This window comes from Tinamus guttatus, unplaced genomic scaffold, assembly GCF_059628265.1.
Source record: "Tinamus guttatus ecotype Peru unplaced genomic scaffold, ASM5962826v1 Tinamus_guttatus_pri_ptg000620l, whole genome shotgun sequence".
Lineage (NCBI taxonomy): Eukaryota > Metazoa > Chordata > Aves > Tinamiformes > Tinamidae > Tinamus > Tinamus guttatus.
In genome coordinates this window covers 333,366-358,713 of record NW_028289154.1, presented here as the reverse complement: position 1 = coordinate 358,713, position 25,348 = coordinate 333,366, and the positions used below count along the sequence as shown (strand labels likewise).

At 38.2% G+C, this 25,348-nt stretch overlaps 1 protein-coding gene across 3 annotated transcripts in view; it reads left to right on the top strand.

The window, feature by feature from the left end:
* The window catches only part of NTRK2 (neurotrophic receptor tyrosine kinase 2), a 184,191-nt gene that overhangs the window by 40,121 nt on the left and 118,722 nt on the right, over nucleotides 1-25,348 (top strand). For all 3 annotated transcript variants that reach the window (XM_088535244.1, XM_088535247.1, XM_088535246.1), the window contains exons 8-11: nucleotides 308-607; nucleotides 5,240-5,272; nucleotides 9,596-9,696; nucleotides 10,873-10,972. In XM_088535244.1, coding sequence (XP_088391370.1) covers nucleotides 308-607; nucleotides 5,240-5,272; nucleotides 9,596-9,696; nucleotides 10,873-10,972 — 534 coding nt within the window. The remainder of the gene's footprint in view (nucleotides 1-307; nucleotides 608-5,239; nucleotides 5,273-9,595; nucleotides 9,697-10,872; nucleotides 10,973-25,348) is intronic.

Sequence of the window (25,348 nt, the reverse complement as noted above, 5' to 3'; positions counted from 1 at the left end):
AACTGAATTTTCCACCCCTTGCAGATCTGAGTAGCTCAATGGGTGTTCGGACTTTGTCTGAAACTATTTGCTTTTGTTTCTTTCTGAAAAATGGCTTCATTTCCCTTCTGAGCATAGTATGCTAGGCAGAGCAGGTGGGCTTCCAGTGTGAGTATGCTCCACATAGGTATAAGGCCTACAATAAGCATATTTTAGCTCTGATGAATGACAAATATTTTCCCTAACAACACAAGGCGGGGGGGGGGGGGGTGGAAAAAAAAGCCATGTTCAGGATATTCTGATGTTCTTCACTCTTTTTCCAATATAGTTGCACCAAATATCACATTTATTGAATCTCCAACCCCGGACCACCACTGGTGCATTCCATTCACTGTGAAAGGGAACCCTAAACCCACACTGCAGTGGTTCTATGAAGGGGCTATCCTGAATGAGTCTGAATACATCTGTACTAAAATACATGTTATCAATCAAAGTGAATACCATGGCTGCCTTCAGTTGGACAACCCTACCCACCTGAACAATGGTGCTTATACACTACTGGCAAAGAACGAGTACGGAGAGGATGAAAAGCGGGTTGATGCTCATTTCATGTCAGTGCCTGGAGATGGTGAGTGTAATGTCTTTTTGTAAGAAATTGTAATTGATGAGCATGTGGGGACAGCGCTTCTGACCGGTTTACCTATTTTGAATGGAGCTTTTTAAATTAACTTTCTTCTTTCAGTTAAATTCATCAGGACTAGCTGTAAAATAATGTTTTTCTTTTAATATTTTGTTGTTTATTGCTCCTCAAGAGAGATCGTGCTAGTACTCCCTAAATCCTTCCTTTGAGTTACCATTATCAGCACAGCTAAGGATGTAAGACATTACTATTTCTGAAGTGCTTTCTCTAACTTGAATTCTAATCCTGGGAAACTGCGAGTGCCAGTTCAGTCAATCTGCAAATTTTCTGCACTGTGTATGAGTGCAACCAGGCAGTGTATCCAAGGACACGGGGAATATGCCTGTGAAGGATTTAGTGCCTTGTTGCAAAACCAATAATGATGTCTGCCAGTCCATGCTAATGTACTGTTTAGGACAGCAGAGGGAGCTGGAGAGAAAACAAGTAACCCAGAGGCAGAACGACCAAGGTTTCAGGTCCTTGCGGCAACTGGACGTTTAATTCCCAACCATTTCAGTGGAGGTCGGGCACCTGCATGCCTAGGAATATTCATGCTCAAGATAGTTTCTGGTAAATGTTTGCATCTTGTGCTGTTCTAAAGGCTCCTCCTAAATGCCGTGTAAGCCACCTCAAGGTTGATTAACTCCCTGAACTGCAGGGATTGCTCTAAGTGGTTGATGTTCACTGTGGTTTGATGATTCCTCAAAGCCATCTGTGAAGTGACTGTAAAAGTAAGAAAGCAGAAATGTAAGTGTACTACTATATGGAAAAACTCTGAGTGGGTCTTGCACTGTGAGAGTGGAAGTGTAAGCATATTTTTGTTTACATGCTCACAGAATCAGATCTGAAAATATGAGTATGCGTGTACCTTTAGCTTTTTAGCCATGGGATGGAAATATCCTTCCTCTTTTTCTGAAATATCAGCAATGCTAATGTTATGTGACAGAAAAAAAAAAGAAAAAAATATTTAAATTCTCTTACATTGAGGGCTGTAGACAATAAAAGTACAGTCTGTATTTAAGATTTGTACCAGTTCTCCTCCTTTCCAAGAAAGGCTTAGAAGAAGCCTGATACAATCAGGCTCTATTTACTCCTGTTGTTCTCTTAGCTCTTCTCCTATTATTCTGCTACTGCCTGTACTACTGCCTTATAACACTTGAGTAAAATGGTTCACCTCATACACATTTTGTATACAAGTTCTCTTACCCTCTGATTATTCAATATGAACTGGCTTAATTTTCTTATCAGAATAACAATTCTTCTTTGATTTTATTTGATTTTATTCTTTCATTGAATTTGATTTTATTCTTTCATTGAAATTCCATTTCCTGTTCCATTTTCACTTTATGCTTCTTTCTTGTAGATTGAAAATTTCCCAGTTGTGATCTTTCAAATTGTTAAGTAGAACAGAAGTTTCCAAGTTAGAAAGACAGCATTATTTATTCTTTCCATCTTTTTTTGTAATTATAAACATTTTAAATATCCAAAATAATCTATGCTGTGTTCTTTAAACATTTCTTAAGCTCTGCAATGGATTAAGCTTCACAAAACCTCTGTAGAGGAAACTAGAATACATACACAGAGGATGTGACTTTATTAGAAATCAGTTAATGTGTCCAATCCAGTCTTAAAAATTAACAACATGGGAAATTGCTTATCTAGTTAAACTACTCAATATTGTTTTTGTTAATACAATACAGCTTTTCCTATAGAGTTTATGATGTTGAGTTATAGCATATTCCAAGCATTGCTCACTCCTCCACTGAAGCTGTCATAAAAGTAAATATTAAAAAAATAGAATCCTGCATTCATTGTATTACTGTTTTTGTTCTTTTCTTTTGTTTTGTTCTTCTCTCTACTACTGCTATTTAAAGCACTGCCAAGATTTTTCAACTTTTGAAAAGGTTTTCAGACCTGTTGTTACTGTGTAGTTTCTTCTTTAGGCCCACGTATCATACAATGAAGCATAAAGATCAGGCCCGCGCCCTGGTATTTTGTTCATTTCCATGCCTTCATGACTGAATTAAACACCAGCCCCAATGTTTCATGGGGTGCAGTATCCTCACTGAGCTTTGGACCAATTCTGTGGTTGCTACATCATTTATGGGAAAATGCACTTAAAAAAACCCCACCAAACCTTCACCTATAGACTACATGTTTAGAATAAATTCAACAAAGTCTGAAGCGTGTTGTTTTACCACTATACCTTCAAGGTCGTTTCGAACACAGAAATGACAAGATTTGTGCTAGGATGCTTTCTGCATCCAGTGTGTTACTTGCAGAACTTTGTTTTTGCTGGACTAAGTCTGCAGGCATAAAGGGGAGGAAGTCATCTACCAGTGCCATTTGGATCAAGTAAATGTTATTACAGTTAATATAAATTAAAACTTAATTTCAAAATACTAAGGTCTGGGAAAATAAATTTTACATTGTTAGCAACTGTTTTTTTTAACTACTCTTAATTTGCTAAACTTCACTGACTCTAGTGTAACTGTTCTTGATAATTTGACTATTACAGACTACAATGCAGCAAACAGCATTGTAGTTTGCATAAGCAAGAAACACCCTTGTTTTATTCTAAGGCTCTTTTCATAAATGATCTATAGCAGGTAATGAGCATTGGAGAAATTGTTAATAATTGTTATTTTCTTTAAAAAGCTTATTCATCTACCAGCCTTCCACTCTAAAATTCAGCTGAAAGAATTCAGGTCACAGAATATTTTGTCAAGGCAAAAGAATATGCTAAATATGCCTTAGAAGAAGCATCTTGCTAGTGTGGCATAATAACATGGGGCGATTTTACAGAAGTATCTTTTGGCTTGAGTCTTTTGTTGCCGCTTTTTTCTGAAAATGTCGCATTTGTAAAAAAGGAATTAAGCAAGCCAGATACACATCGATGCTGTTTATAAAGACACTTGGATAGGATTTGTTTATAGTAGTTTATTTGTGCAACCACCTTTACTAACAGAGTCCAAAACATCAATACTGTTCTTTGTTTGCATTAAAAATAATTGCATATAAACATGCAGCATTACTGTGGTGAGGCTTCATGTTAAAATTGCTTCAGCCAATGTTTTGAAGATTGAGTAAATATAATTTTACGTAGGGAGTACTATATAGAAATTTGGTTTTGTTTCAAAATTGATTTTGCAACTTTATTTCAGGGGAAGTGTTTAATTATATAAGAGAGTTTTGAATAGATGACTTCAAGTACATGCATACCTGGCAGGAATTAGGAGTTAAGTTAATCTGACTGTTTTATCCCAGTTCTGATAAGCAGTAGTGACCATATTGCCATTTAATTCTGGAGTGAAGGTTTAGGAAGATTTTTTTTTTTCTTTCTTTCTTTAGATGAGGATGAGTAGAATTCATAAAGATGGCAAATGGGAAATATAGTCTTTCATCAGAGGAATGTTTTATACTGGAAAAATTGAATCTGTGAGGATTTATGGACAGAAAAGCCTAGTCAGAAATTTCTTGAGAAAAGATAGGAGTATGTGTTCATGCCATTTGTTATTTGTTTCAACATATGGACATGGCCATTCTCATGAGGTCTTCTTAAATCGTATTTTTGAGTCTTATATCTTCAAATATATTTAAAATGAGCCTAACTATGTGCACAGATTCACACACTGTTGACTTGAGCAGAAATAAGTATGTTCTGGTCATTCTTCACAGTGGCTTTATGCCTTTTAATGCCATGATACAAAATTACTGTATGACTCTATAAAGAGAATTACAATTTTTGAAGTTTGATTCATTTTTAGGTTTTTTAACTATATGTTAATTTTAATCTCAAAACAAAAACAAAACAATATGTTAATTTTAATTTCAAAACAATAATCTCAAAACAAATTTAATCTCAAAACAATATGGGAAAGACAGTAGGGCACCTACTAAATACGTCATAGACAAGGATGAATTAGTGATGGATATCTACTCGTGTAAAGACCGTATTCTGTAGTTTCTCTGAGTATGGGAGATCTTACGCTTTCAAAGGGAGTTGTGTGTGTGGTTCAGCTGAGCAGCTGTGTTTTTCTGGGAGCATCCTGTAACACAGGGAATTTAGTGGTGCTGTTTAGTCCATTGCTACCTTTAGCGCTTAATTTGCCAAATATCTAAACCTGTTTTCCCAGTGATTTAATTACATTTTTTTTTTAACCAGGTAAACATTAGTGAATGTAACTCTCACCAAGTTCTGCTTTCACCTATTATGAAAGTATATTTAAGACTGGTTTTCAACAAGAATAGTTCATGCTGAACTTATATCAGATGACTTATTTATTGCAGAGCAGACGCTTGTGTTGTGCAAAAGTTCTGGCACATGAAGCATAGCATTAAATTAAATTAAATGATTAAAATTGCTCTAAAATAATTGTAAGAGTAATCTAATAAGCAGAACAGTATTTTGATGTTGCTTTGTGTTTGTATAGATATTGACCGTTGTTATTACAAATAACATGTGAACGCTTAAAAAGAATCCTGAAAAAACTCTTACTGTTCCAGCATTTGCAATCTATTTACAAAGGTTTTTTTCCTTCTTTTTTTTTTTTTTTTTTTTTTTTTCTTCTCTGTGTGCAGGTAGTGGCCCAATTGTGGATCCAGACGTTTATGGTATATATTTGATTTTCTTTTTCTTTTCTTTTAATGCTAGAAATGAAGGATCTCAAACCACTAAAAGATTGAATGTCAGGCTCAGTTAAACTGAAATGGCACATATTATAACACAGTTCTAAAAGGTACTTTGTATTGTTGGTTCTTTTCCTGCCTTATATAATTTAAAATAAATGAGGGCAATGTGACATTTTACGTTGCTGCTTTTGATTCATATTAGGAGAAGCATAAATCCACTGCTACTGAAAGTCACAATTTGTCCTGTAGGATAGCAGCTGTCTGATGCAGCTTATGGATATGAGATTTTCTGAACCTTTCAGAAGCATTTCTTGAAGGAATGAGGGTTCATGATTTCTCTTTATATAACTTAATTTATTTTTCCAGAGATGATTCCATACTTGTTTTGCCTCCAAAAATGTTCTCCTAAATCCCCCCTAAAAATGAAGTTGGCACAAGTGAGTTTCCCTCTAGGCAATTTATTTTTCTCTGTCCGCTCTTTTGTACCTTTCCTTAATCTCTCTTGCATAAGCAGAACATCAAGTCAGTAACATCTGAGTGTCTGCCAGAAGATCTGATGGCACAGTGTTCGTGTTAGCTTTTTGTCAAGGCAAAATGTTTTAGGCTGTACGTTCCAGAAGTCGATGAGCACTCTCATGTAGATAGGGTAATGTTGCAAAGTGAGAAAAAAATGGCTAGTTTCACATAGTGCTTCTGGTGTACTTCTGCCCAGCATGAAAGCCCGTCCTCACCAACACATCCAAAACACTCTTTAAGTTCTGTCAGAAGCTGGATCCTGCTTGGAGTACTTTTTATTTGGATGAAATGGCACATGACTCAAGCTTCCTTAAGCTGATTTAAATGTTATTGCTTTGATTCCATTCCATGTCATTAAACTTTAGCAAATGTGCAATTGAAGCATCAATTTGACTTTAAATGCTTAGGAAATAGCTTTCCCTCCCTCTTTTTCCAAATTCTTTTTATTTGGGGGGGGCAAAGGGGACGAGGAGGAGAGGGGGCGAGAGTTTGCACAGTTCCCTAGGGACATGTGCTGTGTTGTGCAAGTTGTATACAGGAAGATTTTGATCCTGAGATGTTTTCTGAGGTCCTGATGCATGTGTGTGACTTCAGTCGTGTGAGCTCTGTGATTCGGCTGAGTTTGGTAGACCCTGTTGAAATGTGCAAGTGAATCACAGCCTGGAAGATCTAGCCTTGATTAAAGCAGCATTCTTTGTTACTCTCTGGCTTTTGCTTTTTACTTTTTGAAATTGCTGCCTTTGATCTTTGTTTCAGTGACTCAGTGCTTGCTTGGTGAGGTACTTTGTAGTCTGGAGCGCTCCCTTAATTATCCTGAATTCACAAGTCTCGTTAGCAAGATGTGAATAAATAAGATGGGTTAGTACACTTGGCAGCTGCCATACTGCCCTCCCTGGAGCGCCACCACTTGCACAGCCCCATGATAGAGATGCTCCACACTCACTTTCCCTGGGGACATACAGCTCCTCTTGGCTTTACCGGGGCAAGGGCTGGAGCTGGCACCACTGCAACATCCTGTTGGAGACAAGATGGCAGCTGTGGGTGGGCAGAGTCAGCATGGACCGAGATGGTGGCTGTGAGGAGGCTTGGTGGGACCTTCGTGGAGAGGCAGATGTTTTTCCCACCTGAATGCAGGCAGGAAGGAGAGTTGCAGAAACAGGGCTTTCCTCCAAGCTGGGGAGAACACCATGTGCCAAGAAGACTTCTCTGGTGCTTCCGTTCCCACTTTTCCTGCCACGCTACTGCTTCTGGTGTGGCCATGAAGCTGAGTGAGCCATCGTGCCCTGTAAAACCCAGCTGTCCCGCTTATAAAACGCCTCGAGGTGCCGCCCTGCAGGAGCTGCCGGTGCCGGCGTGCACAGTGGCGGCAGCACGAGGCCGCGGGGAGACAAGCCCTGCGGCCATGGCAGTCCCTGGAGCATGAGTCAAGGCGTGAGGACGTCTGCGTCTGTGTGCAGCCTGGCGCGCTCAGGATTTCGTAACAGAAATGAACAGGAATTTGTCTAATTCGGAATTGCTCCTTTTTTGGCTGGGTGACTGCTCTCTGTGCATATTTTCCTTGCCCGGCTCACCCATTTCAGGCGGTTTTGAAACTCTGGCACAGCTTCAAATGCAAATCGCTTGCAGTTAAGCAGTGGGAAATGGCAGTACTGCACCGATGAACCAAAGTGGCCTAATTTACCCCTTTCACATTTTTATGTAATTTTAACACAATATTGTGTTCAGAGGATTCACAGACCTGGGCCTGAAATACTTTGAGTTGTTCTCATTAGTCCTTCAATGTATGCTTGCCAGTACCTTAGGGCAGAAGGAGATGTAAGCACAATTGCAAATGTAGTTCCTCAGCTTTTGCCCCTCTGCAGTGTCTTCCGGTTAAAGTTAAGAGCAATAAATTTTCCTCTTAAAGGCTTATTTCAGTAATAACATCTATTTTGTATATTGGTCCCATTTTATGGTCAAAGGTATCATAGTGAAGACATTGCCAGCAAATTGTTAAGAAAACCTATCCTGACATACTTGTAAACTGGATTTCTCCACTGATCAAGAGTCTGGAGGTGAATAAAACCGAGCTCTCCTCCTTTGCTGTGGTAGAGCCTGTCGTCACAGGAGACGGTAGTGTGTGCATCAGGCTTCCCCTGAAAGTGAGGAACCGGGATTTATTTTGCAAGAATTAAGGACCGCAACTTTATTAAGAAGTAAGGATTTTAACTTTGTTGCAGAGTCAACTGTAGACGTAGGGATGCAATGCTGAGCTGGAGAATTTAAGGAGTAAAAAAAAAAAGGCCCAAAGCATATCTTCTTTCTTATGAAAACTCCACCTACTTAACATATAATTATAATTTGAAAAAACTCTATCTTTTCGTGTGTGTGGTGCATACTCACAATAGTGTTTGTGAGTTCGCTAGACAACCTGGTGGGACTGAGTGTAGCCTCGGTGGCAGAGATAGCTGTGTAGCTTCAGACAGCAAAGGAATCTGCAGGCTAAGGAGTACTGTGTGGAAACAAACTGTGCTTGTGCATGCATGAAGATCAAGGCCAGTGCAACTTATTGCTGATGTTGCCAGATGAGCTCTCCAAAAAGACCTTGGGAGCTAAAGAAGGTAAACTTAACCAAGGCACAGACAGGCCCCCCCTCCTCTTGCCAGGTGGCAGCGCTGAGGTCAGAAGACTTCCTGCCTCTGGGGTTTGTGTGAGCTTAGGCTCTGCCTTTTCCTTTTTCATACTCACAGTCACCATTCCATCTTGTAGCACTGATTTTTATCAAAATATAAAGAAATACACCGTTAATTGTAAGTTGCAAATACAGTGCTGGAGGTGCATTTGTAATAAATGCGCTTCTTGGCCTTGTTTGTTTCCTTTCATCTACACCCATATTGTGGTCATAAAGTTGGAACATTAGGTATATTTCCAGGTGTAATCATAAAATACACCTAGTCTTTCTGTTTTAACGCATGGATTAGGATTCATATGTGTATTACTTAATTCTTCTTATCTTGCTTAAACAATTCCAAGAGAAAATGATGGACTGTACAAATCTGTGTTTCATTTTTAGATAATTATAAATAATTAAGCCATGTTTGTTCTTTTGGTGGAATTGTCCTTGATTCCCCTCTGTAGATGTATAAGTAGTGTTGTTTTAATAAATCAAATTTCTTTGGACCACATTAGGCACCTACATTTTTTTCAAGTTTACCTGTATAACATTTCAGCATGTTAGACTGTAATCTCAGTGCACACAATGTATTTCTGGTTGTTTAACCTATGAAGAATAGCTATTTCACATTTAATAGCAATAAACTAGTAAAAAGGCCATCTGCCAAGTTCTCTTCTGCTAAACAGAAAGTCCCCAAGCTAATTTCTAAGACTGTCCTATATTTAGCTGAATACAAGGCAAGCAAAGTTCAATATAGAGGGCAGTCTTTCATTTTTAATGGGAAGTCAGAATCACATAAAAATAGCTTTATGGATGAGGTTCTTATTTAACTCTTGTTTTTCTAATACATAATATGGTGTAGATTCCTTTTCTATGGTGCTACAGAAAGAAACAGCTTCTTTCTTTGAGTCTGTCAGTCACACCCTATTTATTCAAAATTACCTGCCACAAGGATCCCCCGAAATGTACTGGGTACAGCCAAAAAAAGGTACTTTTTTTTTTTTTAAATTTTAAAGAAATCAGAATGCCAATAGGTGTTGCTAGTGTTATGATGTTATAGAAATTAAATTAAAAAGACCACCATTTCCCTTCCAAGGTTATGAAATTATAAAAACAACCTTTTTTCCTTTCTTAAGAATATGAAACCACACCTAATGACCTTGGAGACACCACAAATAACAGTAATCAAATCACTTCTACGGATGTTTCCAACAAAGAGAATGAAGATAGCATCACTGTAAGTATATACATTGTTTCCTGATCTGTAATCTTGGCAGACTCTCTGACTAATGCAACTGTGGAGATTGTAACGGGACCCTAACGTACCAGAACGTACCAGAGCCATTACTGTGTTATTAGACAAGCTGAAGAAGAGAGAGAGAGGCACTCCTTCCCAACATGCTTTTTGAGAGAGTAGATGACTTTTCATTCTGAGTAAAATTGTTCAATTTTTTCGTGCCTTTCTGAATAGCTAGCTGTAATTCGCTAGTCCGAGGCATTGTTTCTAACTTTTAGCCAAGGAAAGCAGCTCTTCATTCGCAAAATGAAAAAATTCAAGGTAATTTAAAGATTGTTGCTGAGTTCTGATCCCAGAACAGAGGTGCTACTGACAAAGTATGTGGGTATTGTTTGTTTTGAAATGTGATTTCTTTCCTTTTCCCCCCCCTTTTTTTTCCCCTTTCCCTTTTCTTCTCTTTTCCCATTTTTCCCTTTTCCCTTTCTTTTTTGATTTTCTTTTTTAAAGATAATTTGTAGCACATCTCAGTAGAGGCAACTGAATTAATTGCTGGGTCTGTGTCTCTGGAGTCCCACCTTTTATGCTGTCCTGGACTCCTATGCAGAATTATTGGAAGCTGAAAGATCAGGAGAATCCCAGGCAGTCTCATCTCCCCTGATAGGAGAATCACAGAATGTCTGAGATTCGAAGGCACATCTAGAGGTCATCTAGTCCAAACCCCATGCTTAAAACAGGATCTGTAAATGCAGGTTGCCTATGACCATATGCAGTCGAGTTTTGACTATCTATCTCCAAAGATTGAGACTCCACAGCCTCTCTGGCCAATCGGTGCCACTGTTCAATCACCTTCACATTAAAAAGTGTTTTCTTACAAGCTTTATATTGTGTTTTGTTACAACATACCACTCCACTGGAAGGAAAAGGGGTGATAGGCATTCCCTCCTACATGCCTTGAATGTATAGGATATTCAGAAAAGTGATTCTTAGAGGTATCTGAATTACTGTTCTCTGTAGGGTGGAGGAAATTTAAACAGGTGGTTTTTCTCTGTAATCTGTGTTCTGAGTTTAAAGGTTTCCTATTTCAAATGTAATTGGATAAATCTGAATTAATGTTTAATTATCAAATATAGTTTATGAGAACAAAAGAAGTAGATCTGTTTTTGTTCTCTTTTTTAGGTTTATGTTGTGGTAGGAATTGCAGCACTTGTGTGCACTGGCTTAGTGATAATGCTAATTATTCTGAAGTTTGGAAGACACTCAAAGTTTGGGATGAAAGGTAAGCAGGTTTTATATATATATATAATTATATCTTCCGTAATTGTTCCGGGTTGTACAGGCTTGTATAAGATATGTATAAATGAAGGCCTATCATATTTTGTGCTTCATTTATTTGTCAGGTAAGTAAGGGCAGCCACGGGCATAAATCGTAAAACAAAATTTTGGGTTGAACTGTTCTACTTCTGTTTTTTTTTTTTTTTTTCTTATCACAAATCTTATTTATCTTCATTCCACACTTCACAGCCCATTCCTGTGGTAAAATGTTAGCTAAGTCAGTTTATAGAGGCAGATGATAAGAAATTAAGTTATTTCTGATTTTTATTTTAAATATTTGACAGTTCAAAAGTCTGTGCTGTATGCAAGAGGTTCTTCAAACTATACTGTAAATGCAACATTAAGATAACACATTCAAAGGTAAACAAACAGCAAGAGAGAAAGGTGTATTTGCAGTATTTGTCACACTTAGGTTTTTTGATGGATGCATTTTCCAGAGCTTCTTTGTGCATCTTGAGAAGTGGCAGCCACAGAGAATGTCAAGTGCTCTTGTTCCTGAGGAAATCTCAGCTCTTTTGTTTATTTATTTATTTAACAGACAGATGGAGGTATATTTAACACCGAGGTACCTGTAGCAACTCCAGTACAATATTGTTGTACTGATATCATCAATCTGTGTCTAGAGATGTTGTTGGAATTGTTTTTATAAAATAATACACGAACACACAAAGTAAATGCTTATTATCTTACTGAAAGGCCTAGAAGGTGCTTTCCTGTGTACTAAGTAGGAGAACTTTTGTTTTTAAGATGTGTGATTGAGGGTCTGTGTAGAGACTGGTAACTATTCTTCTGGTAGTTTCCTATTAGCCTTATGTCTTTCTCTCATGCATAGGGCGTAGTACCACAGAGGTGCTTTTTCGTTTGTTTGTTTGTTTTCACATGGTTGTATATTTTGGTGAATCCAACTTGTCCTTGACTATGTTCTTTTCAGAGATATCTGGACTATTTGGTGTTTGTATTTCTTTCTTTCTTTTTTTTTAATAGAGGAGAATTTCCAAAACATATACAATTTGAGCAGAGCAGAAATGTATATTGTACATATTAGTTTGCTGTTTGCTGGGATTAAAACCTCCTTTTCTTTCACCTTCTTCTGATAAGCAGTCTATGGTCTTTGGGGTGGCATAAAAGAAGACAGGTACTCTGGAAAGCCCAGAAAAACAACATGGAACCTGTGGGATAGAGCTACAGGTTTTGGCTAAAGAACAGAAGAATCTCTTTAGAAATTAACAAAAGTTCAGGGTAAATTTTCTTTGTGGCTAGAACTTTTTAGCCAGCTGAAGGAAATGGAAGCCAAATAAGAACAATAATGGGAAATGCCTGAGGTTTGGATTTTAAAGCTGAATGCTTGTTATGTTTTTCAAAATTTCCATTTTACTTTTCAACATACCATTATAGGAGGTATTAGGAAGTAAACTCTACCCTGAAGGAGAATGAGTAAAGTTATATTTTAATGGTAATGTATTGAAATTCCTTTGAGGGAACTCTTTAGTTAATGGTTGTTCTGGTACCCACAAGTAGAACTTCTCTGACATTATGGTCTTGCATAATCAGTAATTTTTACTTCTGTAATACTCTTTTGCCTATTTGTCCATCTAGAATCATATATGAGTAAGGATGTATTTTGTGGAGAATGGCTGGCCACAATTAAGGCAGCAACCACATGTATGCAGTCTAATTATTCTGTTAATTTGACCAGAGATGGTTAGAAGAACAGTAAAAATAGTTCACCATTCGAGTACATGTCTTTAGAAACTAATCGCCGGAATGATGTGCCTGGTAATGATGAAATGTCATTATGAGCACACAGATAAAACCTGAGCTTCACATTAGAAAGGACTGGTGCTCAATTATCCCTTAAAGTGAACCTCAAACCTTGCTGAAGTTTGCATTCACAGTTGAGCATCTGTGGGTCTATCTGTGGATCCAAAGTCTCAGAATGACTTTCTTGGTTTATCACCATCAGTATTGTTTAGTTTGTATCAAAGCAATATTTAAAGACCTGAGATTAGAACACCATGTGGATATGTAATATCCAGGGTGTTACAACAAATTACCTGCTCCAAAAAGCTTGCAACATAAGTATTTACTGAGAAATAATAAGTGAAGAAAAAAAGGGATGTATTAGCATGAGGAAAATAAGGCAACTGTGAAGAGAAATTTCTTAGAATCAGAAGTATAATACTTATAAAATATGTATTTCTGGAAATTCTGGATAAAAGGATCAAATGGCCTACTTGTGAATTCCATGAATGATTTGTCATTGAGTTCAGTGAGAGCAAAAGTAGCATCTAACTTAAGATACAGACATTATATTAGAATTTCTGCTCTAGTAGGGAAATGGGAAGTAATAAAATATTTAGATAGCCATGGAAAATATTTACAAAACAAGCTAAAGTCTTTGTCTTTTCATATAGTCCCCAAAATGTGAGTGAATATTTTGCATTCTTAAGAAGATGCTTCCTGAGTTATATGTAGACCTAGAGGTAAACTGAATTTTTGAAGATTTTTCCAAAAACAAAAAGTGGGGAGGATACACCTGTTCCCAAACCAGATCCTTGCCTCTTAGGAAAGTAGCAAATAGAATTGAGAAAAATAGAGAGGAAGGGACAGGTACTTAATCCTGTTGGGATTAGAGCATTTTTTTGAATGTTTATGTGAAGGTTCTGTCAGTGGTTTGAGCTGTGTGCAATAATCCAAAGGTAAGAGATTAAACGGAGCATGAAAGTCCCATCACAGTTAGGCAGTGCGAGCAATACTCTCTTGTCTGTGGGTTTGGATGGTGCGTTTTGTTAGGTGCAACTCCTTCCTGGAGCTCTCTGAACTAACTACTTAACTGTCTTAAACATAATCCTGGCAGCAAATTATGTGTTCTTTTTCTGAGGTTTCTAGGCTGTGCCTTGAAATTTCTGGGTACAGATAACGATATGGTGGGGGTTGATTAATAAATAAAGTTATGGTCCTTTTCGGACAAACAACCCCAAAATACGGCCTTACCTTCAAGCGTTGTTATTAGCTTCTCATATCTTTTGAATGTAAATACATAAGTTCAACTCTCCATTAGAACGTTATGCTTTTTCACAAAGTAGATTAAACATTACAAACAAACGTCGATTTTGTCTGCAAAAGTCAAAACAAGGCGTTTCCTCCAGCCTCATGACAACTTTTTGTTATTTCAAGTGATTTCTTTAACTTTTGCATTAGACTGTGGACCTTCTTCAAACTTTTTAGTACAAAAAGGTGGTTATTCCAAACATGAGCCATGACATAGTCACAGAGTATTTTTTCTTCTCTGTGTGTCATTCACTATAATGTTTTTGCTTGTGAACGGTTGTTACATTCTGAGCTTCAATCAGGAAGAAATGGTACAGGAGAGGGCAGCTTGAAACTTGTCTTCCATTTAGAGGCATTTCACAGTTTTTCTAGGGTATTTTAGGGTATTTGAATAAGAAGTGCCATACTACTGTATAATAAAAACCACATTCTTCAGCAATTTTTTCATTTGGCACTTCTGGTAACAGCTTCTGACACAATGTGTCCATTATGATTTAAAATCTTTAGCCTTCATTTTCCTGAGTAATCATATTTATATGTCTTTAAATAATAGTACTATTCAGATTAGAGTGGAGTGCTTTATTATTGTGTCTAAATATGACAATTTGTTGAGGTCTTTACATACTATTTTGGATGTAGCTTCACTGCTAGTAGAAGAAATCTTGTTTCTCTCATATTTGTCTGTGGGTAAATAGAAAATGGTCATGGTGTTCTCCATTTTAATATGTTTTATTTTGCTCCACGTTACTGGGGAGAAGAGAATCATAGAATCATAGAATCATAGAATGCTTAGGGTTGGAAGGGACCTCTAGAGATCATCTAGTCCAACCCCCCTGCACACGCAGGGTCACCTAGAGCATGTGGCACAGGACTGCGTCCAAACGGGTTTTGAAGATCTCCAGAGAAGGAGACTCCACAACCTCTCTGGGCAGCCTGTTCCAGTGCTCTGTCACCCTCACTGTTAAGAAATTTTTCCTTAAGTTCCTATGCAATTTTTGGTGTTTCAGTTTCCGGCCATTTCCTCTAGTCCTATCAGTGGCCACCACTGAAAAGAGACCATCACCGTCCTCTGCACTCCCTCCCTTGAGGTACTTATAGACACTGATTAGATCCCCTCTCAGCCTTCTCTTCTCCAGGCTGAACAGGCCCAGCTCCCTCAGAATGATTGCAAGAGGTTTCAAAACAAATCCTATGTCTTCCATGCTGATTTGCTTTTCCTCTTACCAGATTACTCCAAGCTGGTGACATACTGATGCAGAAAAAAGGGAAAGATTCTCAATTTATTATATTTTAACTCTTGCATTATTCCATGTTTTGCTTAAGCAGTTGGGTTGCTTATGGAGTATAAGTAAAATATGATTAAAATGGAAGTGCTTTTGTAATTTTTATTTTACACCAAGTGCAAAATAAAAGCCGTGTGTCTTCAGCAAGGACTTGCAATTTGGCAAACATGATCTAATGTTCAGATTGGTCATAAATCTGTAATGAGCTCTCAGTGAGACTCTTCTGCCTGTTTTGTGCCTTGCTTGCCAGTTTACTAAGAGGAGCTCTGCTCAGAATGTGGGCTCATTTGTAGCTCTGGAACAGTCAAGTTACTGAAATCTTGAAGTTGCTGATTTCTCCATTTGTACATATAGAAGTAATTTTGTATCATGTTGCACCTTCTATAATGCAGATTCTATCCATGTCAATGTTTCAATGTCTTTAAAGCATTGGATTATTTAGTCAATGGGTATCATGTAAAAGAGATTATGTTTTGTGATTCAGTGGTTGTAAGATAAGATATAGGGGGGAAAAATGAGTATGTTCAACCAGTGAATATTTTTGATGACGAGGCATGTAAAGGCAGTGATGATATTGATCATCTGAAGCCTACTCCAGAAATTATTTTTACTGTTTGACACCAGCATTCCAATCCTGGTGTTTATGGGAAGATCTAGCAAATTTCCTGTCTCAGGTGTCTTGAATTATGGGGACAGTAATATATATGTATCATATAGACATTTAGAAGATACATTTGTTAATGCTTGTAAGTAGCTTATTTTGAAGAGGCAAAAAACTGTAAGTAGCTAAAAGAATGAAAGCTTTTATGAACTGATCCATGAAAGTCATTCTGTGTAAAAGATTTTACAAATAACTTAAATATTTAAGACACTGTTCTTTTGCATTACACTAAGAAATGATGTTTCTCTTAAAATATTGCTTTGTAGCTATGTCACTCTCTGAGAACATCTGACCTTGTGCTCGGTCTTCATCCAGACTGAGAACATAGAAAGGAATGCAAGGAAGGGAGAATGGGAAGTAGGAGAGTGTAGGTCATGAGAATTGAGTGTTTCCCTACAAGTAGAATAAACTAGAACAGGCACAAAAAGAGACTTGAAAAAGTATTCAGATGTGGAGAGCAAAGGGCAAAAAAGAAGAGAGGCAAAGAAAACAAAGTCTTTTTTTTTTTTTCTGTTTCTGAGTGGTCCCAGTTCTCGAGCACATTAAGTATTATTTACCACAAAGTAAATATATACCTAGTGGAGGTGGCCATTTGAGAAATCTTGAGGCTAGATTGTACTTGAAATCTTGATGCTAAAAGAGCAGTTCTTGAACAACACAGGTCTGAACATAAAGAATAGATAAAGAGAACGTATTCCTGGTAGAAGTTAAGTCTTTTGTGTGAACTACACTTGCGAAGAGGCCAATATGGAAGGGGCTACTAAGTCCTAAATTGCTGCCAAAGGCCAGGGTCTAATTGGGAAGCTGGGGAAGTACCAGAAGGTTACAGGGAGCACATGCTATTCACAATAGTGTGACATCTTTTTCATTAAAATTATCTGATTCAGGAACATGAATCTTAGTTGAATAATGCAACTAGGGTTGCAAATATGTGTTGTTTATGATCATGCTCCACTGCTGTATTCCACACTGAATGTTTTTACAGTACCTCTCAGATTTTATGCGAGTCTTTTTCTTTTGCATTCCTCAACTTTCAGAGGCTGATGAAGGATTCCCTCTGTGATTGAAATGCATTGATTTCTGGTTCAGAGTGAGTTATATATATGTATATATATATGCATATATATACACACACACACATATATATAGTTATATATAGAGAGAGTTTATATATATATATATATAGTTTTTTTATGAGCTTGGGAATTCCTGTGCTTATCCTGGGCAGAAGTTAATCTAATTGGTGTGGTTCGTAATGTTCTGTTTTTTAAGTGCCTAGCCATATTTGCTACTTATCTATTCTGTTAGCAGGTGTGGAGACCTTAGTACTGTTGGAGTGTACTTTTTTCTTCTTCTTCAGTAAAAACATTCGCTATTGAATTTCACACAATAGGGGAAGATTCACCATGGACTTGGAGACTGCTTTACATAGATCACTCCAGTGTGAGGGATCAAATGATTCTCTCCTCTCGACTCCTGTCATTTGGCTTCCTGCAGTGGAGCTGTGTCTGTTAAGGCATCATGGAAGATTTTTTGCGAAAATACTCAATGTGTTTAAAGACATTTAAATGAATCTAAAATGCCCTTGTTTTCTCAGTATAGGCATTCTCATAGCATTACACACCCTGAATTTTAAAATTGGAAAAATAGCAAAAAAAAATTTAGAAATTTATGGTTTCATTTTTTTCTGAATGAACAAGAGTTGTGAAGCCATCATCGTTGTAGCATTGTTGCTGTTTAGGAAGAAATTGGGAAATTGGGAAATAGAAAAGGTCACAAGAAATAAGAATAATGACGGCAAAGAGTAGGCAGTCTGCTCGGATACCTAATAAAATGAAAACTTTAGGTTAGTTTCAGTTCTGGGCAAAACTTCAAATAAGATCTTTTGTTTTTCTTTTTGTTTTTTGAATGATTGGGTCCCTCTTTTCATGCGCACCAATGCATGTTTAGCCTCTCCCAGGATTGTTGCTACCTGGAGGGGGAGCAGCTTTGTATTTTCGCTGTTGCCACAGCCTCACCCCAGTGAACTCTGAATTCCCCAAAGTGTTTTCTTTACATTTAGCTGAACAGTCCTTGTGCAAGTGACTCATGTCTGTTCTTGGTTGTTCTCTTCCTGGAGATATTGCACCTCCTTGTTGCATCCCCTGTGACATAAGTCTGTCTCTGTGCTTTGCATAGACACAGGTTGACCTTTCAGGTTTATTTATGGAAAACATTATGACTATCTTCTGTAATTAGACTTGATGATAACCCAGACTAAACATGAGGGTAATGCAGTCTAATTAATTCAATTTTTATTGCATAAATGAGAAAAAGCTTGTTTTACTTTGAGGTGACGAAAAAAAAAAAAGTAAGCATGGGTCAGATTTTTTTTTCTATTTCCTCAGAAGAAGGTGGGGAGGGATTAGAAGAAAAGCAAAATAACAAGATCCTTTATAGTATGGTAATATTAAAAGTTACTTCCATTGTTATTTCTTCAACTACCTCATTTAGGTGAGTGCACATTAAGAGAAAGAATGCAACCATATAAAAGATTGAAGAGTCCTTTACATATTCTTGAGAGAATATGAAGTGTGTGTCCTGAAGCTTAACTTACTCTTCTCAGTATGGCCAGCTAGTGTCACTGGGGTCCTCCTCCCTCCATCATCCCCCTTTGGCTTTCCTTCTTGTCCACTCTGGACTTTATGCTTATAATAATACAGAGCCAGCATGTCTAAGAACTCAGAATTAGACATTTTCTCACTCAGTGGCTTTATATTTTGAGTGCATCTTCATCATGAAGTACCAAAAGGGAAGAAGATTGACCATGGCTGTAGCCAACCGCTGTCCTCAATCTCCATTCTGCCATAACTTTCCACACTCCAAAATCACAGGTCTTTCCCTTGTTCCATGCTTCAACTTCCCCATCATTGGAGAGAAAACATAGCATTTTGCTTTCTTTTACTTGCTTAACTTTATAATGCTGCTACAGCTGTGATGCACTCAGATGCTGTAAACCATATTAATGGCATAGATCATTGCCAATTTGCAAATGGAATTCAGATAGACTATATAGAAGTATTTGCAGACTGTGTATGGAAACTTACATAACAGATGAATTTCTTTGTAAGAAAGGGCAATGTCCATGGATCTGACACTTGTCCCTGGATCTCAGGGGCCAGCTGCAACATGGAGATGTATTCTATCTCGCCTTTTAAAGCAGGAGCAGTTTTAACAGTGGTTGTGGTCAAAAGATCTTGCCATCATTGGGCATTTGGAAATAAATACTTCCAGTATTGGTGATTTGAATCACTAGTGCCCTCTGTCACTTGGGAGTTCTCAGGCCCCTGTGCTGGAAGCTGTGGGGGCAAGCTTTGAAAGCTAAAGACTTCCTAAAAAGTGTTGTGGTCTAATCCCTCTGTGTTTGTTTACTTTGAGTAAGTTGCATTCTTGTGATCTGTAGCAAGAGGCAGCAGTAGGAATGTCATAGAAATCTTCCATTTTCCAGATTAATGTGTGAACTAGAACATTTTGTCTTCCTTTAATATATCTGCAGAGTACTACTGCAATGTTCTCTAGATGTTCTCCCTGCAATTGCTCAAGCTCCACTATTATCCGCTATTATTTTAAAAGTGTTCATCTACCTCTGATCCAGTTATTCATCTGTTTAATGTATCTTGCACTGTAGCTGTTTGAAGGCTAAATTAAAACATGTAGTTTCTTCTTTAACATGTAGTTTCTTCAACTTCTTAGTTGATAGTAACTGCAAATACAGTGTTTCTGCACAATGTCATCCTCTCTGGGGGTCCCAAAAGCTCGTACAGCTCCTAGTCACTTTGGAGAACAATAAATAGTCTCTCCTAGATTCCCCCTTTCTGGATTTCTGAGTGCCAGCTTGCTGGCTAGGCAGTCCGTGCCTAGACACTTTTTCATGGTGTCTGAAGCTTGTGCGTTGCGGCTTAGCGTTCGCTGTCCTCTGCCTGTGTGCTCTGGGAAAACACTAATACAAGCTATTCTGCTGCCCTTGGAAGAACTCATGCAGTGTGCCATGGCTACTGTGCACCCCCAGGGTCCTTCAGATGGAGGCAGAGCAGTTTGTGAGCCAGGTGAGCAGCAGAGCCTGTTCCCTGACCATCCCATTGGCGATAAGCGTGGTGATAGAGCCGCTAGGCACAAAGCCATCACTTCTGGCTTGTGAAATCTGAGATTAGAGAGGCTGTATTTTGGGTAACTGTCTCTGTGTGCAGCACACTGCTTGTGCTTACATGAATCCTCAGTCATGGATTCTGTCACCTGGCAGAGACAGGGCACTTGGCTGGGCTAGTGTGGCTGCTCTTGTGCTCTTAGTTATGCCTGGCGCACGCAGGGAGGCTGACAAGGGAGACACACTTTCCTTCTCTTTTTGTCACTTACAGCACTCTGTTCCTGTGACGAAGAGTATAAAATAAGTATCCCTGGCTTTAATTTAGCAAAGCAATAGTTTCAGTTTTCTTAGGATAAAATCCTCCCATTTGAATAGATGATCAGGCATTACTGCAGGGGAGCTGGCACACACTTCTCATTTAACTCCTTGGAAAAACAGCCTATGCCTTTGTCTCATAGCTGGTATATACTACAGCATGGGTAACAGGAGTAGTGTGCAGAACTGCAGAGGAAATGAGAAGCCCTCATGCTTTCAAGCTGTTGGCCATACTGTCCTGAGGCCTGTATTAGTCTGCATCCCTGATTTTCCTCTCTCTTCCTTAGCTGAGCTCAGAGCTTGTGTAATCCCCTAGGACCAACAGCAATGGGAAGATTCTGTGCTGTTGCAATTCCGGTCCAAAGACCTCGGTTCGGGGTCACAAATGGTTGCTTTTTCTGAGAGGACAGGGCTTCAGCATTCTACCTAGCCATCCCTTCCCTCCAAGGCAGCAGTCCAGAGCACTCTGGTGTCACCCCTGGCAGCTCTGGGCCAACAGCCTTACCCTCATGGTGCCAAAGGGAGAGGAATTCCTACTGTGTGTTTGCAGTCTTTCAAGCAATTGGCTGTGACCCATCTGTGTACTTTGAAAAATATTCATGCCACAATATATGTTCATTATTAATCACAATGACATCGTCCAGCATTTAAGTGCTTAGATACTGCAATGATGGCAACTTTTACAAATCACGATTTGTTCCCAGAAGCTAAGATGACGCTTTTTCTAAGTACAGCCTATGCTTCTACAAACAGATGCTCTTGATTGCATAGAGCACAAAGATGAGCATTGTTTTCACTGGCTGCTACGTGTACAAAAATGATGTTTGTGCATGCTATTGTATATACCAGCTGGCCTTGGAACAGTGATCTGTTTGCCACTGAGCTCCCATTTTTTGTGCACACAAAATTCATGCCTATCATTTATTACTTGCCTTTTAACTACAACTCATACAGCATCTGAATGTTTCCTAGTGCCTCTTTCAGCTACTCCCAACCCATACATTTATTTAAATTTTAGTTAGATAAAGCTAGATACTTCGTTTTTTTCAACTGATTCTGTTGCAGTTGACTACTGATATCATTTTTCCTCCTGAAAACGCATCCAAAGCAACAAGCAATGCTATAGAAATACTTTATATTAAATATATACTTTTAGATTGACATCTGGGTCACTGGTTTGTCCTACTTTCATGTGTGTGGGGGAAAGGGGAAAGGAGAACCTCATATATAGTAAAAACTTTAGAATTCTTTTTTTTTTACTGTTACCTAATCAAAAAAAATTTCTTATTTATGTTTAAAACTGAAGTAGAGTCTGTGTTAAATGGGGGTGGATTTTGGAAAAGGGTCAGAAGAAATGGTCTGTGTAGAATGGATGATTGGTATCTAAAGATGTTGGTATGCTGATGGCATCCTTCATAAAAAGAAAAAGGTCAGTGAGCCTGGCTTGTATTTACACAATGGCCCCTTTATACTACCCTGCCAGTAAACGAGTGTAGATGGAAACTGGACTCATTTAGATTGATGGGGGTTAGCATTTCTTTGGGGAACGAAGTGCAGCAGGCAAAGTTCCTGTGGTTGCCTGTGTCAGCTTCCATATGCATCTCAGAAAGTATCTTTATAGTAACACGGGAAACTAAATCCTCCCAGAGAATAGGTGGAACTTAATCTTGGCCTTTAGCTCCTCAATTAACCTTGGCAGTGTTGCACACTGGGCTCTGGATGAAGGAGACATCTTAGAGTGGCTCTTAAATAGCTCCTTAAATGGGAGATAGAATATCAACTTTTTGCTGTCGTGCTGGTTCCAGGCAATGTGGCAAAACTCAGGAAGGAAGTACAGAAAAGAGACCCAGCTAATAAGCTCTCTGCTGAACTTGCTTTGGGCAAGGTGTGGTCCATGGCTAAGTTTCTTAGGTGACTCTTAGCTACAAAGAGTTAGTGGAGGATGGAGTTAAAGGACTGAATTTTCCAAGTGTGGCCTCAGCTACACTTCAGATCTACCTGCAGCAAAATGTACTTTGCTGGTCTCAGTGAGAAAAAATGTGTCTGGTGGTGTGCAGTGGTAGGCATGAACACAGATTTTAGGCTGAACTGAGCTATTTTACAGTAATCTTGTGTATGTGAATTGAGAAGTTTATGTACATATGCTCATGTGTGCTTATGCATTCCTCATTTGGTATATAGCTTGTTAGCTGTGTGCAGGTAAACATCTTCCCACACATGACTCAAGACACTTTTCTGCTTTAACAGAGCTTTTTGCTGTGTAAATGTTATTTTTTGTTGTTTGATATGTTCATAGTTTAGTCACTTGAACAAGTATGTCAGTTTTCGAAATACTTCATGGGTTCGTTGCTTATGATTCACCTTTTAGGATGTAGTTACAGCTTTCTGTCATATAATTTCACTGAAAATTATGGTAGTCATGCAAAATATGTGTAAAATACTAAAGCTAAAAAAAAAACAAAATCAGACACAACATAACAAACATAAATTGAAATGAGTGTTGCATGATATTGAATGATTCCTACAGCCAAAATGAAGAGATTTGTTTTTGCAGTTTTGCAAAACAATCTTTTTTAGATCTTTCTTTGTGTGGATCTATCTTCAAAAGTAGTGCAGGTGGATGGAGATTGTCTCCATGAGCATCACTTTGTTCCTTAGCCTGAAAAGAAATTTATGTTTTATTTTTGTCTTACAGAGATTGATGGTAAGGTTTTAAAAATCAAATTTTAAAGAAAAAGAATGTGTCAGTTTGGGTGTCTTGGAGAGGTCTAAATCATGAGTCATGTAGAACTCATAGCATTGAAGGTGAATGATTAGTTACTTAAGGCTAATATGAAGTGTGGTTGTGTGTCAGGGTTATATTGACTAAGGTCAGCTGAAAGGCTGGAAGATGCAGAAGCAGTGTAGGTCCTTCTCATGAGTTCGGCACCTTGGACAGCACGGGAGATCCAAACCTGGCTTTGCAAGGATGGACCCCGCCATAGCAGACAGGAGCAAAAGAAACATGAAGAAAATGAGTGAAACACAAGAGATGGACAACCCTGTCTGGTGAAAGAAAGGGGCAAAGAGGGAGGATCAAGAGCCAATGAGAGTATCAGCTCTCATGACCTGGAAGCAACAGTGCCTGTGCACTCATTTATCTTATGTTGTGCCATTTGGTGTCCGTGAAGTGAGCAATTCCTACACACCTGTGATCTGCTTGAAAAACAAAATCAAAACAACAGCATCAACAACAAAACATTTAAACTGCAACTTAGGATGAACTTAGTCAAGACCATTGGCACAGAAGATCAGACAGGACCAAGGAATGGGCTTCTTGTGCTAAAACTGGTTGAGGAAGTTAATTCCGCAAAGCTCTGTGAACAGCACAGCAGCAGTCAGCCTGGCCACTAGGCAGGACACCCCTGTACACAAAGTCTTACTTAATTTGACCTGTGCTATTCACATCTGGTCACAAGACTGGATGTGAACACATCAAAGAATAATACAGTAACAAATATGAACAGCAGCCAGCTTTATTCCTAGTAACTTGGATGCCCCAAGGAATATGGTGACTATTGCAACATGTACATTTAAAATCATAATTGAAGTGAAAAATGAGAGGTCTCCTACCCATCCGTATGCAAATAATTTTACTCAGAGAAACAGCTAATTAGAACTGTGGGTCAGCTCCTAAGTCAAAAGAAAGGTGAATTGTCTCATGCTCATGGCATTGCAGGCTTCAGCCAACGGTGAGAGCAATCTTCTCCTTGGTCTGACTGCAACATCCTATTGCTTTCTCAGCGCAGGATTGCCACTGCTGGAAATGGGAGTTTCATGTCAGTACAGGATAAGCAATGTGATCAGCTCTACATACACTGTATTTGTAGACCGTGCAAAGAGCAGAATTTTGCTCTTGCTCTGTAAATTTCCACATTCCAGCAGTATAGACTTGTGTATAGGAATGTGTGCAGCTTGCATTATAAAAACCATTACAGATCTTCTCTAAATTTAAGTGGCAGTAGAAGAAATAACAAATATTGTAAACTGTTTTTTTTTTCTAGAGAAATGCTTCACTGCATTTTATTCCTCCTTGATTTTGTGTAAACTCTTTACAGGAGCCATGGAACTGAGCAAAACAGTATAACCAAAAGTAGGGGGGGTTATGGTGTCTTTGAAATACATAGGGAACAAGATATTTTCATAACAGTTTTGATTTTAACAGAAAATGAGATCACTGTTCATACAGACCAGTGAATACTGAATTATTCACTGCCCAGTTCATGATAATTAATCATCTGATTGTTCATTGCCTTTGCTTTCTGGATTAGACAAATGTAGGTGGAAAAGACAAACTGAGCAAGAACATTATGAAGGAGTCTTCACTGTCCAAATAGCACCAGTTTCTGATATAAAGCTGTCCATCCCAGGAATCTCACTCAAATTATTGTATGCTAAAACTGCAGATTTGACCTAATATGTAGGATACATTGGTGTCTGGGCTTGTTACAGTGTAAGTTTTCAATTTTCTGTGATGTGTAGTCTGTAATCCACAAATGATCTCCCTGACTTAAATGAATGTGCTTATTATTCGTTAGTTTGCTTTTCTTTACCTGTGATCTTTTGATCTTTATTTATATGGCCTTTTTTTCACTAAGGTACAAACATATACATTTTCATGATAAGTGGAACTGTTACACATTTCAGAATTTAGGCCAGAAGGGATTTTTTTTTTTTTTTAACTTTTCTTTTTTATACTTGCAGTATAGAATTTTTAATGACTTCTGTGTTTCATTTTAAGATCACGGTTAGTATTTCATCTCACTGTGTGAATTCATGAATCATTAAGTATAGAAGTGGCAGCACTGCTGTAATGGTTTTTGATATCCTGTTACTATAGAAAGCACC